Consider the following 25290-nt stretch of genomic DNA (forward strand, 5'->3'; position numbering starts at 1 on the left):
GGAAAAAATGAACCCCTAAAATGAAACCTTCTGAACTCCAAAGAGACACTTTGACCCCTTCACAAACAAGGAATTCGCACGAAGGACCTGGAACACCATTCTGACCTACTTCACATGAGACTCCCAATCATCCGAAAAAAACAATATATCATCCAAATACACAATCAGGAATTTATCCAGATACTCTCGGAAGATGTCATGCATAAAGGACTGAAATACTGATGGAGCATTGGAAAGCCCGAATGGCATAACCAGGTACTCAAAATGGCCCTCGGGCGTATTAAATGCTGTTTTCCATTCATCGCCCTGTTTAATACGCACAAGATTATACGCCCCTCAAAGATCTATCTTGGTGAACCAACTAGCCCCTTTAATACGAGCAAACAAATCAGACAGCAACGGCAAAGGATACTGAAATTTGACTGTAATTTTATTAAGAAGGCGGTAATCAATACAAGGTCTCAAAGAACCATCCTTCTTGGCCACAAAAAGGAACCCTGCTCCTAACGGTGATGACGACGGGCGAATATGGCCTTTCTCCAAGGATTCCTTTATATAACTCCGCATAGCGGCGTGTTCTGGCACAGATAAATTGAACAATCGGCCCTTAGGAAACTTACTACCAGGAATCAAATTAATAGCACAATCACAATCCCTATGAGGAGGTAGGGCACTTGCTTTAGGCTCATCAAATACATCCCGATAATCCGACAAAAACTCTGGAACTTCAGAAGGAGTGGAAGACGAAATTGACAAAAATGGAACATCACCATGTACCCCCTGGCAACCCCAGCTGGACACAGACATAGATTTCCAGTCCAATACTGGATTATGAACCTGTAGCCATGGCAACCCCAAAACGACCACATCATGCAGATTATGCAACACCAAAAAGCGGATATCCTCCTGATGTGCAGGAGCCATGCACATGGTCAATTGGGTCCAGTACTGAGGCTTATTCTTGGCCAAAGGCGTAGCATCAATTCCTCTCAATGGAATAGGATACTGCAAGGGCTCCAAGAAAAAACCACAGCGCCTAGCATACTCCAAGTCCATCAAATTCATGGCAGCGCCTGAATCCACAAATGCCATATCAGAATAGGACGACAGAGAGCAAATCAGAGTAACGGACAAAAGAAATTTCGACTGTACCGTATCAATGGTGGCAGACCTAGCGAACCGCTTAGTGCGCTTAGGACAATCGGAGATAGCAACGGACAATCGGAGATTATCATCCACCTCTCGTGTCTCCCCTTTTCCTCATAGTTTGTAAGCTTGCGAGCAGGGCTCTCATTCCCCCTGGTATCTGTTTTGAACTGTATTTCTGTTATGCTGTAATGCGTATTGTCTGTACAAGTCCCCTCTATAATTTGGAAAGCGCTGCGGAATATGTTGGCGCTATATAAATAAAAATTATTATTATTATTATTATTATAGCATGAGTGGAATCACCACAGTAAAAACATAGCCCATTCCGACGTCTGTGTTCTTGCCGTTCAGCTCTGGTCCAAGTCCTATCACATTGCATAGGCCCAGGCCCATGCTCAGATAGTGCCGCCAAATGGTGCACAGCTTTACGCTCACGCAAGCGTCGATCGATCTGAATGGCCAAAGACATAGACTCATTCAGACCAGCAGGCATGGGAAATCCCACCATGACATCCTTAAGGGCTTCAGAGAGACCCTTTCTGAAGATTGCTGCCAGGGCACATTCATTCCACTGAGTGAGCACAGACCACTTTCTAAACTTCTGACAATATATCTCTGCTTCATCCTGACCCTGACACAGAGCCAGCAAGATTTTCTCTGCCTGATCCACTGAATTAGGTTCGTCATAAAGCAATCCAAGCGCTAGGAAAAACGCATCAACATCACGCAATGCCGGATCTCCTGGCGCAAGGGAAAATGCCCAGTCTTGAGGGTTACCACGTAACAAAGAAATAATAATCTTTACTTGTTGAACAGGGTCACCTGAAGAGCGAGGTTTCAAGGCAAGAAACAATTTACAATTATTTTTGAAATTCAAGAGCTTAGATCGATCACCAAAAAACAAATCAGGAATTGGAATCCTAGGCTCTAATATCGGATTCTGACCCACAAAATCTTGAATGTTTTGTACACTTATAGTGAGATTATCCATCAAAGAGGACAGACCTTGAATGTCCATGTTTACACCTGTGTCCTGAACCACCCAGAGGTAAAGGGGAAAAGAGAGACAAAACACACTGCAAAGACAAAAAAAATGGTCTCAGAACTTCTCTTAGCCCTCTATTGAGATGCATTAATACTTTTGGCCAGCTGTACAGTTATGACCTGGTGGTTAGGACAAGAATGGACCTGATGGTCAAGAGCACCCGGAAAGACCTGATAGCTACAAAAATACAGGACAAGCTCTGGGAAGTGGAAACTCTGCTGACCGCAATCCCTAATCCTATCACACACACTAGAAAAAGCCGTGGATTGCTCCTAACGCTCCCTATGCAACTCGACACAGCCTAAGAAACTAGCTAGCCCTAAAGATAGGAAAATAAAGCCTACCTTGCCTCAGAGAAATTCCCCAAAGGAAAAGGCAGCCCCCACATATATTGACTGTGAGTAAGATGAAATCACAAACACAGAGATGAAATAGATATAGCAAAGTGAGGCCCGACTTACTGAACAGACAGAGGATAGGAAAGGCAATTTTGCGGTCAGCACAAAAACCTACAAAAAGCCACGCAGAGAGTGCAGGGAAAAAAAACCTTCCGCACCGACTCACGGTGCGGAGGCGCCCCTCTGCGTCCCAGAGCTTCCAGCAAGCAAGGCAATATTCACAATAGCAAGCTGGACAGAAAAAATAGCAAACAAGAAAATAGCAAAGAGGAACTTAGCTTCTGCTGGAAATAACAGGTAACCAGAACGATCCAGGAGCGAACTAGACCAATAGTACAACATTGACAGCTGGCATGGGGCAAAGATCCAAGTGGATTTAAATAGAGCAGCCCACTAACGACTTAGCCTCGTCACCTATGAAAGGAAACTCAGAAACACCCATAGCCACCAGAGGAAGTCCATGGACAGAACCAGCCGAAGTACCATTCATGACCACAGGAGGGAGCCCGACAACAGAATTCACAACACAAGGTATAGTGACAATTTTGTCTCCGGGTCTTTTCCAGAAGCAATCAGCAATTAATGCTGGTGAGTGAAAATTGGAAATCTGTCATTGTGGTGCTCAGTTCATTGTAGTGCAGGGCCGGTGTCACCACTCGGCACACCTAGGAAACTGTCGGTGCCCTGGACGAATGAGGGGCCCACTCAGCATCTGAGACACTGAAACATTATAGGGCATGTGAGCTGGGGGAGCCCTGTGCTGGCATCGGTATCCCCCTCATTTACTCAAATCTCCTCGTTCTCTGCAGATCCAGTTTATTCAGCATATTCTGACTTTGTGCTACCAGTAAAATGAAAGCCCCTAATATTTCCACTGACAGATGATGGATGTGAGTGGGGACATGCTTTTTTTGTGGATTGAGTTGAAGCTTTTATTGGGAATATTTATACATAATATTTTGGATCACAGTTTTCCTGTGCTCTACACTGAGCAATTACACCAGGGTTTCCATCTTAATCTCTAAATTACATGATTCAGATGAAGACCCATTATAATCCATTCACTACAATAATAATACTCTAGACTCTTTTCAGCTGTGTCCTTTTTTCAGAGATATACAAAACAGTGGACGACCACGCTTTTGTGCAGTCTTAAAAAGTTGGACACCATTGCATAATAAGTTAGACAGCGTCCACATTGACTCAATCTGCCTCATTATCGGGAGTTGCATCTAAATCATGTACAGTATTTCAGCGATTTACATGGAAACCCCCGCTGCATGTGCAGTGCAGAGAGCAGGATAAATCTGTTGAGCCTTATGGCGATCTTTGAAAGGCAGAATGGACAAATCAACAGCAGGACAATGACACAGGTCTGCAAAAAAATATTTTTTGAAATCACCGCACGTGACTTTGTACTTTTCTGAATCATCTTTTTGTCCTGATTTCAAAAATGTAGATATAGTTTTTCTGTAGCACGTATAGTTTCCATGGAGCAACATCATTATTATAAGGTATAGGAAATATACTGGCGACATTACAAAAACAGTAATATATATATCAGAAAACAATGCTTCACCTTACAAAACAGTTTTTATTGAACCAAGATAAATTCAAATGCAAAATAGAAACCAAAATATGAGCAGAAATTAAATGTGCTTGACATTAGACTGTCGTTGATACGATTTTTCAGGGTTTTTCCTATATAACATCCAACAGTAATCTGCCATTATTGAGTAATTCCAAAAACCCTGGTAGCGGTGCTTGATTACTTTAATGTCCTGGGTAAACCGCTTGCCTTGTTCATAGCTTACATCCCCAAGATTTTGAGGGAAGAAATCTAAATGTGAATTCAAAAAATACATTTTCAGAGACATCCGACATCCAAGACACTGGTATGCATTTAGCAATTCCTCAACACTTTCAACATATTCTGGAGATTTTTGTTTTCCTGAGAAGTTTTCACAGATCCACTTGAAGCTTTTCCAAGATCTCAGTTCCGTATCATTTAGAGTTCCTTCAAACACATCATCTCTCATAAGCTCTCTGATTTGAGGACCAACAAATACCCCTTCCTTCAGTTTTACTGGTGCAATGCTGGAGAATTTCTGTGAAATGTACTGGAACCCTTATAAATTTGTCTTTGCCATGGCTTTCACAAAGTTTCTAATCAATCCTTACTTTATATGTAGCGGAGGAAGAAAGATTTTTGTTGCAGCAACTAAAGGATTATGCTGAACATTGCCTCTACCTGGAGCATAGATGTTTCATTAAATGAGATCATTAAATTCATGTTGAGTAAAGCGTTCTGGCTGCTCCGCTGCTACATTAGGTACATACTCATCTTGACTTGAGGTCTCATGTCTTCACCAATAGCTTCAGCTCCATAGTCTTTATATTCTACTTCATTTTCATCAAATCCATACAATGGTGGTAGAGGAACTGTCAAGGTACCATGATGTTGGACTGGCCTAATCACAGATTCAAGTTCAGGGTAATTAATCTTATGTTTGTTCTTCGTAGAAAAGCTCTTCAGTTTGACAAAACAAAAGTAGCAGTCATCACTATGATTCTTTGGTTCTCTCCAAATCATGGGAACAGCAATTGGCATAGCAACTTTCCTCATATTCATCCAGTCACAAAGACCATTTGAACAATCACATGAGGGGCCCAGCTTTTGTCTTGATCACCAAGTGGACACTTAAAGTACATCTGGTGCATCTTTTTAATATCATGAGTGATTGAATGTTCTTGGCTTTTTTGGTGTAAAAGAACCACACACACAGCAGAATCTGTTTGGATGATTGATACACTGTCGGGACATTTTCTCCTTTAAATCAGATCAAACAGCAGAGTGAGTTCAGTTCAATGGTGGTGACAAACTCAACAAAAAATGCGATAAGCTGACCAACTATATGTAGATATTTCCCCAGAGATGACTGAGGCAGCTTGTATTTAGAATTCAATTTGCTTGAGGTAATCTGGTAGATAACTATATACAGTTGTGAGGTAAACGGGTCAGCCTATTTCTTACAGATGAACTTTGCAGACAGGCAGTTTCTCAGTGTGATATTGGCTGCTTTCAGGATCTCTCTCTGTGGAGACCCTCACTCAGTTACACCTCAGTGGCTGAGCTGTTTTCTTCCCTCTGAGGCGACTTGCCCTCTCAGAAATGCAGTGAAAATCCTCTCACAATGGCGGCTGTCCGCTGCCTTCCCTCCTATCTCCCTGTGGAAGGGCTCAGATCCCTGTAGAGGCCTGTCTCCTGTCAGATTCTCACATACCGGTCCTTGCTGCCATCACCATCCTTTTCTGACTGACTCAAATCTTACCGACTCATAACAGTTAGCTCCTCCCCATAACATGTGACTTTCCATTAAGCAGTCATTGGTTGACTGCACTGTCAATACTCCTTCCCATAAAACTCACTAAAAGCTTTACTGATGTTGTCCCTGTAAGAAAATTCATAATTAAGACAAGCAAAGAAATGGGAATAACATAGGAAAAAACACAAATTGAAAATGCAGAAATAACGTAATAACAAAAATAATTCTATCTCGGAAACTTTATGTGATAGAGCAAAACTAAGCATATTTTTGGAATCAGCACATCAAACTCCATAAAACAGACATATTACCTTTGCTGATGATTTTTTGTGTTGACCAGTGAAATTGGTTTTATTTATTTTTTACGCCATTAATCAAAGTGTGATTACAAGACTTTATTGTTCCGGTTGGTGCAATTACAACAATAGCAGATTTATATAGATTTTAATCTTTGGCTGCTATCACACACTAAATGACTATTTTAAAAAAAAAAATAAAAGATTTTGCAACGCCATATTCTAAGAGCCAATTTTTTTATATTTCTGTGACAGAGTCATCTAAGGGCTTGTTTTTTGTGGGACTAGTTGACATTTTTATTGGTACAATTTTTGGGTACATAATTTTTTCTGATCACTTATTCTGCTTTTTGGAAGGTAGAATGAACAAAAAGCAGGAATTGTTTTATGTTTTTATGCCATTCTCCGCATGGTAAAGACAAAAGCTTTATTCTTCAGCATGGGCGGACAGCTTGGGTCTCTATGCAAGAGAAGTGTCTTGGCCCCCCTCCTTTAATGGTGACAATAATATATACAGGGTGGGCCAATAATATGGATACACCTAAATAAAATGGGAATGGTTGGCGATATCAACTTCCTGTTTGTGACACATTAGTATATGGGAGAGGGAAAACTTTTCAAGATGGGTGGTGACCATGGCAGCCATTTTGAAGTCATCCATTTTAGATACAACTTTATTTTTTTCAATGGTAAGAGGGTCATGTGTCACACCAAACTTAATGAGAATTTCACAAGAAAAACAATGGTCTGCTTGGTTTTAATGTAACTTTATTATTTCATGAGTTATTTACAAGTTTATGACCACTTATAAAATGTGTTCAAAGTGCTGCCCATTGTGTTGGATTGTAAATGAACCCCTCTTCTTCCACTCTTAACAGACTGTTAACAACACTGCAGAAGAAATGCTAGCACAGGCTTCCAGAATCCTTTGTTTCAGATGCTGCACATCTTGTATCTTCACAGCATAGACAATTGCCTTCAGATGACCCCAATGATAAAAGACTAAGGGGGTCAGATTGGAAGACCTTGGTGGCCATTCAACTGGCCCATGACAACCAATCCACTTTTCAGGAAACCGTTTATGTAGGAATGCTCGGACCTGACACCCATAATGTGGTGGTGCACCATCTTGGGTGTCAGGTCTGAGCACTCTTACATGAACAGTTTCCTGAAAAGTGGATTGGTTGTCGTGGGCCAGTTGAATGGCCACCAAGGTCTCCCAATCTTACCCCCATAGATTTTTATCTTTGGGGTCATCAGTTCGCTCCCTGCCTGGCACACCTCATATGATGAGGGCAATCTGGTTATGAGCTCCTAGTATTATTACCATCCTCTAAGGGCTCTCTCCACCTCCAGGTCCCTGTGCAGCTGCATCAGTTCTATGTCCGCTTCTGTTCTTCGGGTCAGTATGATTACAGCGATACTACACGTGATATATGATTTTTTATGTTTCGCTAATTTTACACAAGAACTATTTTTTAGAAAAAAATAATTATTTTTGCATAGGTATATTCTGAGTGCTATTGCTTTTTTATTTCTCCTCTGACGGATCTGTATGTTAGCTTGTTTTTATGTGGGACAAGATGATGTTTTTAGCTATACCATTTTTTTTTTTCATTTGATATTTTGATTGCGTTCTATTCCATTTTTTGTTCAGGGGTATTTTACCACTTTTTTTACTGTGTTTACTGAAGGGGTTAACTAATGTGACACTTTTAGAGTTCAGGTGCTTTTGGACGTGCCAATACTACATTTGTGCATTTTTTTTTTAAATATTTGTATTTATCATTGTTTTCTTTTTCTTATTTTGTGATTTTTTTGTGATTTTTTTTTTATTTTGGCAATTTTTTAAAACTTTTTTTTTTATGGGATTTTAAGTTTCATGGCTCTGATCTGATCACTGGTTTAATGCATTGCAATGCACCAGAACTTCAATGCATTATACCTGTCAATGTTGCACCTACAGATCGTTTCTTAGACCATGCTCTCAACATGGTCTAATATGCTTGCCGTAGCTGGGGGACCAGGATGTCATCATAAAGACCCCGGGTTGCCATGACATTGTGGGGGCACCTATCTGAAGTTGTGATTGATATGGAACGCAGCATTTAGGGGGTTAAATGGCCCGGCGTGCTGCAGTGGAATCTCAGCTATAAATTACGCCGTGCTCCTGGTAGCAGATTGTGCTGTTACAGGTTTGGTGCCTGCATGATCCCCATGACGTGACTTGACGTCGTAGGATGTGAACCCCTATCCATCTTACGTTAAAAGTCGTGAAGAGGTTAAACATGAAAAATGTGGTGAAATATCCTCTTTAACCATTGTAGTAGAGAAGATATTAAATAAATATTTGTAGACTGATGACATATAGTAACTAATGTCTTACACTTTTTTTCTTTTTGCTTTATGATAACCCTGAAGAGAATTCCGGACTTTGGTGATTGAGATGGTATTGGCCACAGATATGTCCTGTCACTTCCAACAAATCAAAGCAATGAAGAATTCTTTGCCGCAGCCGGAAGGGTGAGTAGCCATGTTGTGATGGTCTATGGTGAAAGGTTACAGTAAATACTGGTAGGCTATTTTGTAACTTCAAAGCTATTACCTAAAAAAGCTTCACTTTGTGCCTTTCTGAAGTGTTATTTTGCTCTTTTAAAATACGACTGAAGAATTAAAGATCAAAGTTTACATTCACAATGTACATACTTTAGTCAAAGAAAAGGCTGCCAAAACATGTGTAATCAGGGCCATAGTTACAGTTCATGCTGCCCTAGGCACAATTCCTGAGTGCACCCCCATTTATGGCCTTAGTACTTTATACTGATAGTTGGGTTTAATTATTGTTATGAAAACAGAATTTTTATTGATTGATAAATGTAAAAAACACTTAGTGCTACATAGAACTGTGCTTCCCAAGACTTGTGTTCTTTATTGGATAATACAGGGCACGTTCTGCTGTAACAAAATCTAGAATCTGTGTACATAAATCATTCCTATCCTCAAATAATAATACATACTGGGACTAACTATTACTACCATGCTGTGATTGGAAGACTCAGTCATATTATTGGTATGGTATATATGGTAAGCCAACCCCAATTCTGAAACTAAATAACACATCCATACAGTTCCTGGATAACATCGCTGTACTGCGTTGAGTCAGGAGGTCCTCATTAGACTGTGCACCTAGATCACTGATATTGGCTTGTTTGGCTGGCATTAGTCTAAAGTGTGTTGGAGCCTTAAGTGGTTAGACAGTGTAGGACCCCCTCTGTATCCTATCCCCTTAATATTACGAAAATATAGAATCATATTTTCATGCCATATTTTGTAATGCACAATGATCTTCATAAAAGTGAAACCCCAAAACAAATAGGAATTGCATTTTCTGCCCCATTCCCACTTGGAATTATCATTTTGTTTTAGTACATTGTCCAATTCCAGATTCCAACTTGTAACGCAATAAAACAAGCCATAATATGGCTATGCTCACCGTAAAATAAGGACACAAAAAAATAAAATACAAATATTACAACTAAAAATTTTAAGTGGTTAAAGGACCTACAATCACATATGAACACATATTAGGCCCCTCACATGCTGCTAAATTGCTTAGCAGACTAGTAAACATGTTATCACTTAGTAAAATATCACTTTCAGCATAGAAGAAAATAAAGTACCGTAATAAAGTATTGTGCACTGTCTGTGAATAGTCATTAGGGTGGTTTCCCCCTCTGCTCTCTTGTAAAAGTGCTAGTTTGGCAGGAGGCAGAGGAAAGTTCTTAAAGAAAAGTGTAAGTTTGTTTTACTATCATTGATTAGCAGCACCACCTGCAACTCGCCATCCAAGGCATTAGAACTTCAGCTTCTATTTGAAAATATGGTCCTGTGCATAATGTATATTTTCGTGTAATGTGAATTTAGATGACATATTCGGCAATGTTACCCCACGCTGATTGATTTAGAATAGTTGATGACAGCGCAGTTTATTTAGGGTCACAAAGTATTACAGGTATAGATGGAAAAATTTTACATGCAATGTTCAAAGAGAAAAATACCGGCACCACACAAAATATAAAAATTCACTGGAATGCTGAATAAACTTCCCATATAGAGCAACAGCGGCTGATCGAACAGTGTTTGGTGCTCTGCATACAGTACTTAAATGTGCAATATTGAAGAAAAAAGATGCAGCACTCACCAGTTCGAATGAATGTGACATACCTGGACCCGTTGAAGCATTGTTATGCGAAATGACCATCTTCCACTCTGCCTCTCCCTGTATGCCTCTGTAACCTGCACATCATGCTTTAGTCCTAATCCCAAGGTATGAAATAAAGGACTTTTTCACATTCATTTGACCTGGTGAGTGTCACATCTTTTTTCTTCAATATTGTAGATGGAAAACTTGCTTTTATTTAGAGTCAAACAGTATAATCAATAGATAACAATCTAATGTGTATGTTATGACTAGACATTTGACTACATTTGGACTATATTTAGGCTACAACTCTAAATTGTGTTGAGTTTAACCATTTATCATGACATCAATGCAATAGAATATCCTGTCATCCAATTAAAATGAAAAAAAAAAAATGTTAAAATTACATATTTTCTAACAAAAGACCCAATGGGTGATATATGGCTTAGAGGCATTTTTCACAGCCATTCACAAATCTGAAACATTAAACATTTCATTGCACATGATGTAACTTTTGCTACAGTCGTAAAAGAAAGACACATATGTAGCAGGGTCACATTTATTTAAATATTTCCTTGTAACAATGTTATTAGCCATGTGCCATCCTGAAAAAATAGCCCATATATTGTATATCTTGTTAGGCTAGTTTCACATTTGCATCTATGTGTGCAGCGTATCATCCGCTACCACAAACGCCTGCAAAAATGCATGCTAACGCAGCATTTTTTTTACCCGCATTAGCTTACACATGATGGCAAAAAAACATAGTGTTTGCATGCGTTTTTGCATGCGTTTGCACTTTTTATGCGCATGTGTTTGATAGGAAAATGCTTTTTCAGGAGAATTTCCTTGACACAAGCCATGCCCAATGGGCATGTCTCATGGAAATTCTGTATATAGACCCTTGTACAGAAGAAATCCTCATCTTTTGCTGCTGTATCCAGTGTCAAGATGGATCTTGACATGGATTTGGATGTGAACTTGTTTCTTGCTTTTGCAATTGCTTGTGAACAAGAAAGGAAAAGAGAAAGACATCGTCGCTTTTGGCAACACCCTGTTGTTGAAGTCCAAGAGAGCCCTGGAACTTACCACTCCTTATACAGTGAGCTCCGTGAAAACCTGGATAAATATTTTGAGTACATGAGGATATCTCAACAGAGCTTCAATGATTTGCTGTATCGTGTACAAGGAGCCATCAGCAGGCAGGACACACAGCTACGTAGAGCAATTCCTGCTGAGGAACGTCTGCGGGTGACCATAAGGTACATAATTTTTCAAAAGAAATGCCTGTCATAAATATTATTGTTCTGCCATGTTTTTATTTCTTTTTTCCTTTATCTGTTTGGTAAAACACCTGTCATTAATATTATTGTTCTAAAAGCCATGTGCTTAATGTTTTTTTCCTTTCTCTGTTCGTCAGATTCCTGGCTACCTGAGAGAGCTTATCATCTCTCCATTTCCAATTCATGATTGGAGTTTCCACCCTTTCTGGGATTGTTGCAGTCACCTGCTGGGCTTTGTGGGATGTTCTGTGTGAGGAATTTACCTACACTCCTGAAATCTGGCAGGAAAACGCCAAAAAATTCTGGTAAATTTGTAATTTCCCAAACTGTTTGGGAGCTGTGGACAGCAAACAAATTCGAATTACCAAACTGGGTGGAACTGGATCGAAGTATTTTATTTATAAAAAATACTTTTCTATTGTGCTCATGGTGATTGCAGCTGCTGACTGTAGATTTGTCGCCGTGGACATTGGATCTTTTGGACGAGGTAATGACTTACAGATATTCCAAAACTCAGACATGGGCCAATGCTTGTATGATAATAATTTCAATTTCCCACTGCCATAATCTATTTCCAACACTAAAGGACATCCAATGCCATTTGTTGTGGTTGGGGATGAGGCCTTTCAGATGTGTGCCAACCTCCTTAAGCCATACTCCAGTAGGGACTTGAACCACACAAAAAGGAATTTTAACTACCGACTGACAAGGACACAAAGAACTGTGGAGTGTGCCTTTGGTTTGCTGGTATCCAAATGGCGGGTTTTGGGAACAGCCATTAATCTAAAAATTGAGACAATCGATGAGGTTGACAAAGCGTGTATGGTTCTGCACAACATCATGGCTAAAGAGCGACCAAATGCAGAACTTGATGAACCTGTTTCTACCCCATTGCCGGATTATCAACATCACCCTCTGAGGACAACAGTGGAAGTTGCCCAAATGAGAGATACATTTGCTGCCTACTTTGTTTCGGATATTGGGCATGTGGCATGGCAAGATGAAATGGTTTAATCCAGTAAAATGTTTCTGTAATGTAATGTAACTGCAATGTTAAAATGTACTTGTTGTTTGCTGACTGAAATAATAAAACATCTCTAGTTAAAAACCTGTTCCAAGTGCCCTCAACATTACAATGCTTAGTGGTATAAGGTGCTCACTGGCTAAAAACTTCAGTCTTTATAAATCCACTCCCTGTCTCATGCAGATTGGGTTATGTCACCCATGCTTTACACTACACCTCTTCTCTCTGATGTCAGTGCTATAGTAGGTGACGTCGGATTAGCTCCATCGTCTCTTTCAGTCTGCATTAATCTATAGTTCACCTCATATGTTTACTCACCTACCCATGTTTCAGGACTAGTGCACTCAGGGAGCAGCAAACCCATGTAGTAAAGATGGCGGCAACACAGGTGGAAAATACTGATGACATCACCGCTCATAGTCTGCCAATTCATGGAGGTGTGATTGCTCAGTATCAGTTCTGAGTAGTGTTGAGCATTCCGATACCGCAAGTATCGGGTATCGGCCGATACTTGCGGTATCGGAATTTCAATACCGAGATCCGATACTTTTGTGGTATCGGGTATCGGTATCGGATCCATAGTGAGGTGTAAAATAAAGAATTAAAATAAAAAATATTGATATATTCATCTCTCCGGCGGCCCCTGGACATCACCGCGGGTAACCGGCAGGCTTCTTTGTTTAAAATGAGCGCGTTTAGGACCTGAGAATGACGTCGCGGCTTCTGATTGGTCGCGTGCCGCCCATGTGACCGCCACGCGACCAATCAGAAGCCGCGACGTCATTCTCAGGCACTAAACTCCTCATTCTAGGAATTTAGGACCTGAGGAATGATGTCGTGGCTTCTGATTGGTCGCGTGGCGGTCACATGGGCGGCACGCGACCAATCAGAAGCCGCGACGTCATTCTCAGGTCCTAAACGCGCTCATTTTAAACAAAGAAGCCTGCCGGTTACCCGCGGTGATGTCCAGGGGCCACCGGAGAGGTGAACATATCAATATTTTTTATTTTAATTCTTTATTTTACACATTAATATGGATCCCAGGGCCTGAAGGAGAGTTTCCTCTCCTTCAGACCCTGGGAACCATCAGGATACCTTCCGATACTTGGTGTCCCATTGACTTGTATTCAAGTATCGGACGGTATCGCTCAACACTAGTTCTGAGCAGTGGTCTCATCAGGGTTTTTCCAGCATCATTACTTCATGGGTTTGTTGCATTCTGAGTGCACTAGTGCTGACACCTGAGCAGGTGAGCATTCCTAACCCTTGACCCTTTGTGCTATATTAATTCTGATTTTTTGGAGGATTTTCAGTCCTCTTTGTGTTTTTGCCACCTCATAGCTCCATGACAGATACAATCTGCTCCTCCTTTTCTTTCTTTCCTTTACACTGCAGCTTTGCTTCCTGAGTGAATACTTCTATAGCGCGCGACTGTGCATAAGTGTTTTTCCAGCGAGGGCACATGGTGTGTGTTGACAGCGCACAGTGTGTGTTGACAGTGACGGCACACAGTGTGTTGATGGCGATGGTGCACAGTTTGTGTTGAAGGTGATGGCTCAGAAAAAGACAAAGAACAAGCATTGATTGGAAAAAAAACACAATTTTATTTAACAATAAAAATTAACTTTTGTGAAAGTACGAGGCTGACATGTTATTGACCTGGGGGGTGTGGAGCTGGGATGATTGGCTAGGTGTGGATGATGAAGTGGCTCCAGGGAAATGGCCTGCTAAATGTGTTGGGTCTGGGAGGTCAGGGATGGGAGTAGACACATTATGAGTGGAAGCATGGGATAGGAGAGACACACTGGAAGGGAGAGACAAATTGGACAACAGAGACACATGGGTCGGTGAGAGTGCAGTTGGTAATTTAGGGGGCCACGCTTCTTCTTTTTTTTATTTCTGTCCAGTGCTCTGTCCAGAGCAGGAACTAGACAGCTTTCCTCTTCTGTGTCTCTTTGGGAGGGTGGGAGTGGTGGGTTGAGGATGGTGTGCAGCACCAGGACTCTGCATCATGGAGGTAAACGGGGGTGCAGGAGCAGGACTCGGCAATGTGGATGTGGACTGACATTCAGCAGCAGGACCCGGCATGCTGGTGGCGGTAAACTGACCTTCAGCAGCAGGACCTGGCATGGTGGTGGTGGTGGTGGTGGACTGGTGTTCAGCAGCAGGACCCAGCATGGTGGTGGTGGTGGACTGACAATCAGCAGCAGGACCCGACATGGGGGTGGCGGTATAGTGGTGTACAGCAGGACTGGGCATGGTGGTGGTACAGTGGTAGGCAGCAGAACTCAGTAAAGAAGTGAAGCGAGTTAGTGGTGTCACAGGCAAAAATGCCATATGTGACTGCTGTAAGTACCGAGTCTTTTACATATCCTGAACATAAGCAGCATTGCAGGCCTGCGTCACATTCAGCTGGAGATTAGGCGAAAGGTGTTCCAACATGCCCCGCTCTATAGCATTAAAAAAATGTCATGCCGGTCACTGAAGCTCGGCTTCCGGGTGGTCAAGGTGTCGGTTGACATCCTGGAAAAGTGTGTTTACATGGGCAAAACAATTTTCCAGTCTATCTCTGAGTGCCTTCAGGCCATCCTGGAACACTGAGCTCAAGTGAACATACTCGAGCATGAGTGACCTGTCCAAGGCCTTCTGCCGCTTGTGGAAAGACCCCCAAAAAACAGAGGCAGAAGACTGGGACAGGGTAGCACCTAAAGGACCAGCTGCCTGTTCTCCAGCCTATGAAGCCTGCCCACTTGCTGTATCACTGGTGGATGACCGGAACTGTTTGGTGGCTGTTCAATGATGGGCCGCTCCAACATAGGACGATCCAGGTTCGATGGTGCTACTCCAGGTTCTGTGTGGAAAAGAATTGAAAAACATTACTACAAAAAAATAACAATTGATAAAGCGCCAATATATCCCATGGAATAGAAAAATTCAGATTATGGAACACAACCAATGGAATACAACACAACAATGCTTACGGTCACTGAGCAAGCACAGGCCTCAGGACAGACAGCATCCTATGGTACTTGTATTTCCTTTTGACCAGCACCACTTTGATCTCCTGTACTTTGATCTCCTGTCTCAGGTCCTTATTGAAGCGATCCTCCATCGAACGCCAATGACTTTGTTCAATGTGAAGGGAAAAAAAAAGAAATTGTTAAACAATGCACTTTAGGCTGGGATCACACAACCGATGTGTGATGCAAGAAACTTGTGTGATCCAGGCCTTACAGGTTCACTGCCGACCACATTGCAATTTTTACGAAAATACTTTGGTACAGCGATTGGGCTACTTGATTCCAAAGCCACCAAATCATCACAACGTCCGAGTGCTGCTAAACCCGGGTGTCCCACAAAGGAACTCGCTCCTCCACCAATGAGATGAGGAGGTCATTGTCAATGGCTTCTTCCTCCCGTTGTTGAACCTAGAAATGAAAGAAAGACATTAATGTTGTAAAGATAAAACAGTTAAACCAAAAACAGTCAAGAATAACCAAAAACAGTCAAGAATATTTTCACTCCATCTTGCCACAGGAATTTGGGCCTGAGTCTGCTGCTCCTGCTCATCTGTACTAGAATGGTTCTGTAAAGAAAATGCATGATTTTACAACATGTGTCATATTGACAGTCAATACTTACCAATCAGTAGCAAATGTACTCACTTTAGTCTCCTGTCCACTCTGTGAGATCTGCTCTGCACTGGAGGATATGATGAGGAGTGCTGCACGAGAGGCAGAAGTGATTCAGACTGCAGGGAGAAAAACAGACAGATATTAGCTTGTATACTCACATTTTGATCATTCAGAATCTTCAAAGAAGATGCAATGTCTTCTAATCACTTCCAGAGTCTGGAGAGTACTGGACTTCCAGTGCCCACACCCTCTTTTAAAAGCTTTGTGTGGGTGTGGCTTAAACCAGATCCTGGACATATTTACTCCGAAATACACATGTGTATGCAAACACAAGCGTACTCATGTCCTTGCGTACCTATGTGTTCCCATAGACTGTAATGAATTGTTTTGACGGACTTCATCCGCAAACGTCCGCATTCGCATGGCTGCGCATACTTGACGCCTCAAAAAATGCAACATGTTGCATTAGCCGCGCCCACCTGCACACTGCGAAATGACACGTGTATGCATCCGCAAGCGAACGCATGCAAACGCATGTCCCTGCGTACACCATGTTAAAGATATGTATGCAGGAGGCATGCGGATGTATGCAGATGAAACGCTGCTTACACAGACGCAAATACGAAAACAGCCTTATATGTTGACAACGTATAGGGTGTAAGACTCCTTGCTAGTCCACAGACAGTAAAAGTTATAAGTGAAGGCAGAGGGCAGGGAAGAACATATGATATGACTGCAGGATCAGAACAGATAGACAGCAGGTCTGTATAGGATCTTTATAGATTAAAAACTGTTCTTTTTAAAGTCTTTATTTAGACATAAACAATTGGGCTCAAAAGTTGACATACTCTGGCAGAATATTTGCATTCTTGGCCTTTTTTCAGAGGTTATGAATGATAACACCAAAACTTTTTATCCGCTAATGACTAGTGGTTGGGTGAAGCCATTTATTGTTAAAATACTGTGTTTTCTCTTTTTAAATCATAATCACAACCCAAAACATCCAAGTGACCCTGATCAAAAGTTAAAATACCCCATTTCTTAATACCGTGTATTGCCCCTTCTAACATCAATGACAGGTTGAAGTCTTTTGTGGTAGTTGTGTATGAGGTTCTTTAATTTCTCAGATGGTAAAGCTGTCCACTATTCTTGGCAAAAAGCCTCCAGTTTTTGTAAATTCCTGGGCTGCCTAGCATGAACTGCGTGCTTGAGATCTCCCCAGAGATGATCAATGATACTGAGGTTAGGAGACTGAGATGGCCACTCCAGAACCTTCACATTGTTCTGCTGTAGCCAATGACAGGTCGACATGGCCTTGTGTTTTGGATCATTGTCATGTTGGAACGTCCAAGAATGTCCCATGCGCAACTTCCAGGCTGATGACTGCAAATTTGCCTCCAGCATTTGCTGATGACATGCTGCATTCATCTTTCCTTTAACTTGGACCACGTTTCCTGTGCCTTTGTAGCTCACAAATCCCCAAAACATCAGCGATCCACCTCCGTGCTTTACAGTAGGAATGGTGTTCCTATCATCATAGGACTTGTTTACCTCTCTCCAGCTGTAAAATTTATGGTTGTGGCCAAAAAGTTCAATTTTGGTCTCATCACTCCAAATCATCTTGTTCCAGAAGCTTTGAGGCTTGTCTCTGTGCTGTTTTGCATATTGTACTTGAGATACTTTGTGGCATTTGCGCAGTAATGGCTTTCTTCTGGCGACTCGACCATGCAGCCCATTTTTCTTCAAGTACTTCCTTATTGTACATCTTAAAACAGCCATGCTGCTAGTTTTCAGAGTGTCCTGTATTTCAGCTGATGTTATTTGTGGGGTCTTTTTTGCATCCCAGTCAATTGTCCTGGCAGTTGTGTACTACATTTTTATTGGTCTACCTGACCATGGTTTTGTTTTTACAGATCACCTGATTTTCTATTTGTTAATCACAGTTCGAGCACTGCTGACTGGCATTAGCAATTCCTTGGATATCTTTTTGTATCCCTTTCCTGTTTTATACAGTTCAACTACCTTTTCCTGTAGATCCGATGACAATTTTTTGCTTTCCCCTGACTCACAATCCAGAAACATAAGTGGCTGGATGAAAGATGCAAGAGTCTGTCTGGATCCCAGAATCTCACTCAGCTTTTATTCACACACACACACACACTGATTACAAGAAAATAGGTCACAGATGAGCATGTTACCTTTAGTAGCCATTCAAACCCATTTGTGTCAACTTCTCTGCATGTTATCAGGCCAAAATCACCAGGGTATGTGAGATTTTGATAATTTTGGGTCATTTGGATGTTTTGGGTTGCAATTAAGATTTAAAAAGAGAAAACACAGTAGTTTGAAAATAAATGGCTTCACCCAACCACTAACCATGAGTGGAGAAAAAGTTTTGATGTTATCATTGATATTCTCTGAAAAAATGCCAAGAAAGCAAAAATTATGCCGGGATATGTAAACTTTTGAGCACAACTGTATATGTCTCACAGTGGGTGATCAAGGACTTAACTGTTGATCATCGACATCAGATTGATGAAGGGATGATAGGGGGTAGACAGTACTCCAACCAACTGGCCCTATTATGCTCTTACAGCAGCGGCCAGTTTGAAGTAATTTTTGGAGTGAACATACTATCCCCATTCAAGTGAATGGGAGATAAAGTGCTGTACTTGGCAAAGGCCACAAAGCAATTTACCGTATATACTCGAGTATAAGCCGACCCGAGTATAAGCCGACCCCCCTAATTTTGCCACAAAAAATTGGGAAAACATTGACTCGAGTATAAGCCTAGGGTGGAAAATGCAGCAGCTACCGGTGAATTTCAAAAATAAAAATAGATGCTCCATACCGTTCATTATGGCCCCATAGCTGTGCCATATAGTGCTCTGCACCGTTCATTATTGCCCCATAGATGTACCATAGAAAGGTGTGCCATATAGTGCTCTGCACCGTTCATTATTGCCCCATAGCTGTGCCATATAGTGCTCTGCACAGTTCATTATTGCCCCATAGCTGTGCCATATAGTGCTCTGCACCGTTCATTATTTCCCCATAGCTGTGCCATATAGTGCTCTGCACCGTTCATTCTTGCCCCATAGCTGTGCCATATAGTGCTCTGCACCGTTCATTATTGCCCCATAGCTGTGCCATATAGTGCTCTGCACCGTTCATTCTTGCCCCATAGCTGTGCCATATAGTGCCCTGCACCGTTCATTATTGCCCCATAGCTGTGCCATATAGTGCTCTGCACCGTTCATTTTTGCCCCATAGATGCTCCGTATAAAGCTGTGCCATTGCTGCTGCTGCAATAATAAAAAAAAAAATGCCATACTCACCTTTCTTGCTTGCAGCTCCCGGCGTCTTGTCCCGGCGTCTCTCTGCACTGACTGTTCAGGCAGAGGGCGGTGTGCACACTATATGCGTCATCGCGCCCTCTGACCTGAACAGTCAGTGCAAGAGGATGCGAAGACAGAGCTGCGCCCGGCGTGTGGAACGCGGACAGGTGAATATAAAATACTCACCTAGTCCCGGCGCTCCTGACGCTGCCCCTGCCTGTCACACTGTCTTTGGGTGCCGCAGCTCTTCCTGTCAGCGGTCACTGGCACCACTTAGAGGAATGAATATGTGGCTCCACCCATATGGGAGTGGAGTCCATATTAATTTCTCTAATGAGCGGTCCCACGTGACCGCTGAACAGGGGAAGAGCTGCGGCACCCGGAGACAGTGTGACAGGCAGGGGCAGCGTCAGGAGCACCTGGACTAGGTGAGTATGCCTCAGCACCCTCTCCCCCTCACTCGCCGACCCTGCCGCCCACCGTGACTCGAGTATAAGCCGAGAGGGGCACTTTCAGCCCAAAAATTTGGGCTGAAAATCTCGGCTTATACTCAAGTATATACGGTATGTGGTTTTTGTCTTCCAGTACATTACTTTTATGCAGCTCTTATCTGGGAATGTTTCTGCTGATTAGTGGGGATGCCGGGTGTTGGATCTCCATCTTAGGGTGCGCTCACACTGCCATTTAAATCGGACAAGTGCAATTTGATAAAAAATCTCATTGCACTCCTATCAATGCTATTCAATGAGTCAGTGCTGATCTGCAAGCTTTTCCTCAGCTGGAATTGACTTGAGGAAAGAATTCCAGCATGCTGCGAGTGGCCACATAAACCGGACAATGCACGCCAATGCAAGTCAATGAGTGCGAGAAAAAAAAAATGGACAGCACATGGACCATCCAAATGGTGTCCAATTTTTATGCACACTTCTCAAGGTAACAAGGAAAATATATCAGCCAAGTACATTAAATTCACAGCCAGAACACTGAGAATAGATAGAGAGAAAGATAGATACTGGTGCTTCTCACAAAATTAGAATATCATCAAAAAGTTAATTTAATTCAGTTCTTCAATACAAAAAGTGAAACTCATATATTATAGAGTCATTACAAGCAGAGTGATCTATTTCAAGTGTTTATTTCTGTTAATGTTGATGATTGTGGCTTACAGCCAATGAAAACCCAAAAGTCATTATCTCAGTAAATTAGAATACTTTATAGCACCAGTTTAAAAACATATTTTAAAATTCGAAATGTTGGCCTACTGAAATGTACGCTTAGTAAATGCACTCAATACTTGGTTGGAGCTCCTTTTACATCAATTACTGCATCAATATGGCATGGCATGAAGGCGATCAGCTTGTGGCATGGCTGAGGTGTTATGGAAGACCAGGTTAATTTGATAGCAGTCTTCAGCTCGTCTGCATTGTTGGGTCTGGTGTCTCTAATCTTCCTCTTGACAATACCCCGCAGATTCTCTATGGGGTTAAGGTCAGGCAACTTTGCTGGCTAATCAAACACAGTGATGCTATGATCTTGTTTTTATGTGCGCAGGTTGCGGGATGCAGTGACGGACAGGAGGCAGAACAAGAGTTAACAGGTTTAATAACAAGAGGATTTCTCCACGCAGTGAGGTGATGGGTAAACAGGGATATGGCAGGTGGGAAAGGCCCATTATAAGGGTGGATTAAAGTAGCAATAACAATACATTAAGCAACTGTTCATGAGCGGTTAAAGTTATTAGTCTGGCGGCTTCTCAGCTGAAGAGTCCTAATGTTCAACGGTGGTGACTTCACAATCGGCGCATGATGATTCTGGGATAGTCCTGAAGAGGTTGAAGATCCGGTTCCTGATGGTAGTGACAAGTCCACGCTGTCTTGAGTTGGGTCCCGGATCTGGATTCGATGTGAGGAGTCTAGAATAGTCTCTGATGCTGCCCGAGCGTGGTTCAGCTTGGCAGAACACTACGGGTGAGGTAGGACACAGTTCTATGTAACTCAACCTGTCTGTCTCACGTGGTACGCGCGCAGCAAAATCCCGCCCAGAGCGTCTGGCACTTTCAGATGTAGGAGCCAACGGGCAAACTGCAGGTCTCTGCTCACAGTAATTGTACTTGACTGTCGGAGTCTATAGCGTGGTCCTGCGCTGTTATGTTATGCAAAGGTACGAGCACCAACTTTCCCCTGCTGCGCTTGCTATCTTTCCACCAAGTATCTGCCTGCTTTCCTGCGCACAGCCCCATTTATCACAGACATGCCCCCTGTTGAACAATGCAGAGGTCGGTTTGGATCAGAAAGCTTTCCCCGGGCAAGAATGATGACAGCCCCGACAGTTCCGGAACCGGCGCAATAAAGGTACCCCCAATCCAGTCCATCATCTTATACTCCCCTCTCATTTTGATCACCATTCCACGGGTGAGAGTCCTTGTCCTTGAATGATTTGCTGCCAAATAAATTGGTCTTGATTGTATCGGTTAGGGGGTATTCCAGCTGTTGTCCGTTCAGAGCGTTGTAAGTCAGAAGGAGTAGCGGAGTCAAATTGGATAGTCGAGTCAGGTAGTACAGGTGAAGGCGGGGACACGCCCATTTCCAATGGGACAGCCTCGTCAGGAACTTCAAGCTCTTGTCTGTTGTGAATTCTGTGGCCAAGCTCCCTCCTGTGGAATTGAGTGGTACTTCGGCTGGTTCTGTCTATGAGCTTCCTTTGGTGGATGAGAGTGGTACTGCGGCTTCTGAGTTTCCTTCCTCAGGTGATGAGGTTAAGTCATTAGGTGCTGCTCTATTTAACGCCACCTAGTGCTTTGATCCTGGCCTCCAGTCAATGTTCTAGTATTGGTCTTGCTTCCTCCTGGATCGTTCCTGTGGCCTGTCTATCCTGCATAAGCTAAGTTTTGCTTGTGTTATTTTTGTTTGCTATTTTTTCTGTCCAGCTTGCTATTTTGGTTTTTCTTGCTTGCTGGAAGCTCTGGGATGCAGAGGGAGCACCTCCGTACCGTTAGTCAGTGCGGAGGGTCTTTTTGCCCCTCTGCGTGGTTGTTTGTAGGGTTTTGTGTTGACCGCAAAGCAATCTTTCCTATCTTCGGTTTGTTCAGTAAGTTGGGCCTCACTTTGCTAAATCTATTTCATCTCTGCGTTTGTATTTTCATCTCAACTCACAGTCATTATATGTGGGGGGCTGCCTTTTCCTTTGGGGTATTTCTCTGAGGCAAGGTAGGCTTATTTTTCTTTCTTAGGGCTAGCTAGTTTCTCAGGCTGTGCTTGAGGCGCATAGGACTGGTCAGGAGTGCTCCACGGCTACCTTTAGTGTGGTTGGATAGGATTAGGGATTGCGGTCAGCAGAGTTCCCACGTCTCAGAGCTCGTCCTGTGTTTTTGGTAATTGTCAGGCCACTTTGTGTGCTCTGAACTTCAAGGTCCATTGTGGTTCTGAATTACCTGTTCATAACAGTACTGGAGGCCCAAAGTACTAATGCTTCTCAATAGAGGGAAAAGAGAAGTTCTGAGACCATTTTTTTTTCTTTGCACTGTGTTCTGTCTTTCTTTTCCCCTTTACATCAGGGTGGTTCAGAACACAGGTGTGGACATGGACATTCAGGGTCTGTTCTCTTTGATGGATAGTCTCGCTATAAATGTACAGAATATTCAAGATTTAGTGGTTCAGAATCCTATGTTAGAACCTAAAATTCCTATTCCTGAGTTATTTTCTGGAGATAGAACTAAGTTTTTGAATTTTAAAAATAATTGTAAACTATTTCTGGCTTTGAAACCCCGCTCCTCTGGTGACCCAGTTCAACAAGTTAAGATCATTATTTCTTTATTACGTGGCGACCCTCAAAACTGGGCATTTTCCCTTGCGCCAGGGGATCCTGCATTATGTAATATTGATGCGTTTTTTCTGGCGCTCGGATTGCTGTACGATGAACCTAATTCAGTGGATCAGGCAGAGAAAAATTTGCTGGCTCTGTGTCAGGGTCAGGATGAGATAGAGATTTATTGTCAGAAGTTTAGAAAGTGGTCCGTGCTCACTCAATGGAATGAGTGTGCGCTGGCAGCTATTTTCAGAAAGGGTCTCTCTGAAGCCCTTAAGGATGTCATGGTGGGATTTCCTATGCCTGCTGGTCTGAATGAGTCTATGTCTTTGGCCATTCAGATCGGTCGACGCTTGCGTGAGCGTAAATCTGTGCACCATTTGGCGGTATTATCTGAGCATAAACCTGAGCCTATGCAGTGCGATAGGACTTTGACCAGAGCTGAAAGGCAGGAACACAGACGTCAGAATGGGCTGTGTTTCTACTGTGGTGATTCCACTCATGCTATCTCCGATTGTCCTAAGCGCACTAAGCGGTTCGCTAGGTCTGCCACCATTGGTACGGTACAGTCGAAATTTCTTTTGTCCGTTACTTTGATCTGCTCTTTGTCTTCCTATTCTGTCATGGCATTTGTGGATTCAGGCGCTGCCCTGAATTTGATGGACTTGGAGTTTGCTAGGCGCTGTGGGTTTGTCTTGGAGCCCTTGCAGTGTCCTATTCCATTGAGAGGAATTGATGCTACGCCTTTGGCCAAGAATAAGCCTCAGTATTGGACCCAGCTGACCATGTGCATGGCTCCTGTGCACCAGGAGGATATTCGCTTTCTGGTGTTGCATAATCTGCATGATGTGGTCGTGTTGGGGTTGCCATGGCTGCAAGTCCATAACCCAGTATTAGATTGGAAATCAATGTCTGTGTCCAGCTGGGGTTGTCAGGGGGTACATGGTGATGTTCCATTTCTGTCTATCTCATCATCCACCCCTTCTGAGGTCCCAGAGTTCTTGTCTGATTACCGGGATGTATTCGATGAGCCCAAGTCCAATGCTCTACCTCTGCATAGGGATTGTGATTGTGCTATCGTTTTGTTTCCTGGTAGTAAGTTTCCTAAGGGTCGACTGTTTAATTTATCTGTACCTGAGCACGCCGCTATGCGGAGTTACGTGAAGGAGTCTTTGGAGAAGGGTCATATTCGCCCGTCATCGTCGCCATTGGGAGCAGGGTTCTTTTTTGTGGCCAAGAAGGATGGTTCGCTGAGACCTTGTATTGATTACCGCCTTCTAAATAAAATTACGGTCAAATTTCAGTACCCCTTGCCGCTGCTGTCTGATTTGTTTGCTCGGATTAAGGGGGCTAGTTGGTTCACCAAGATAGATCTTCGTGGTGCATATAATCTTGTGCGTATTAAACGGGGCGATGAATGGAAAACAGCATTTAATACGCCCGAAGGCCATTTTGAGTACCTGGTTATGCCATTCGGGCTTTCCAATGCTCCATCAGTGTTTCAGTCCTTTATGCATGACATCTTCCGAGAGTACCTGGATAAATTCCTGATTGTATACTTGGATGATATTTTGGTCTTCTCGGATGATTGGGAGTCTCATGTGAAGCAGGTCAGAATGGTGTTCCAGGTCCTGCGTGCTAATTCTTTGTTTGTGAAGGGGTCAAAGTGTCTCTTTGGTGTTCAGAAGGTTTCATTTTTGGGGTTCATTTTTTCTCCTTCTACTATCGAGATGGACCCTGTTAAAGTTCAGGCCATTTATGATTGGACTCAGCCAACATCTCTGAAGAGTC

At 42.6% G+C, this 25290-nt stretch overlaps 1 protein-coding gene across 5 annotated transcripts in view; it reads left to right on the plus strand.

The window, feature by feature from the left end:
- The window catches only part of PDE1C (phosphodiesterase 1C), a 1560705-nt gene that overhangs the window by 1353960 nt on the left and 181455 nt on the right, over positions 1-25290 (plus strand). For all 5 annotated transcript variants that reach the window (XM_069730297.1, XM_069730300.1, XM_069730298.1 and 2 more), the window contains one exon: positions 8636-8737. In XM_069730297.1, coding sequence (XP_069586398.1) covers positions 8636-8737 — 102 coding nt within the window. The remainder of the gene's footprint in view (positions 1-8635; positions 8738-25290) is intronic.

Source organism: Ranitomeya imitator, chromosome 6 (genome assembly GCF_032444005.1).
Source record: "Ranitomeya imitator isolate aRanImi1 chromosome 6, aRanImi1.pri, whole genome shotgun sequence".
Taxonomy (NCBI): domain Eukaryota; kingdom Metazoa; phylum Chordata; class Amphibia; order Anura; family Dendrobatidae; genus Ranitomeya; species Ranitomeya imitator.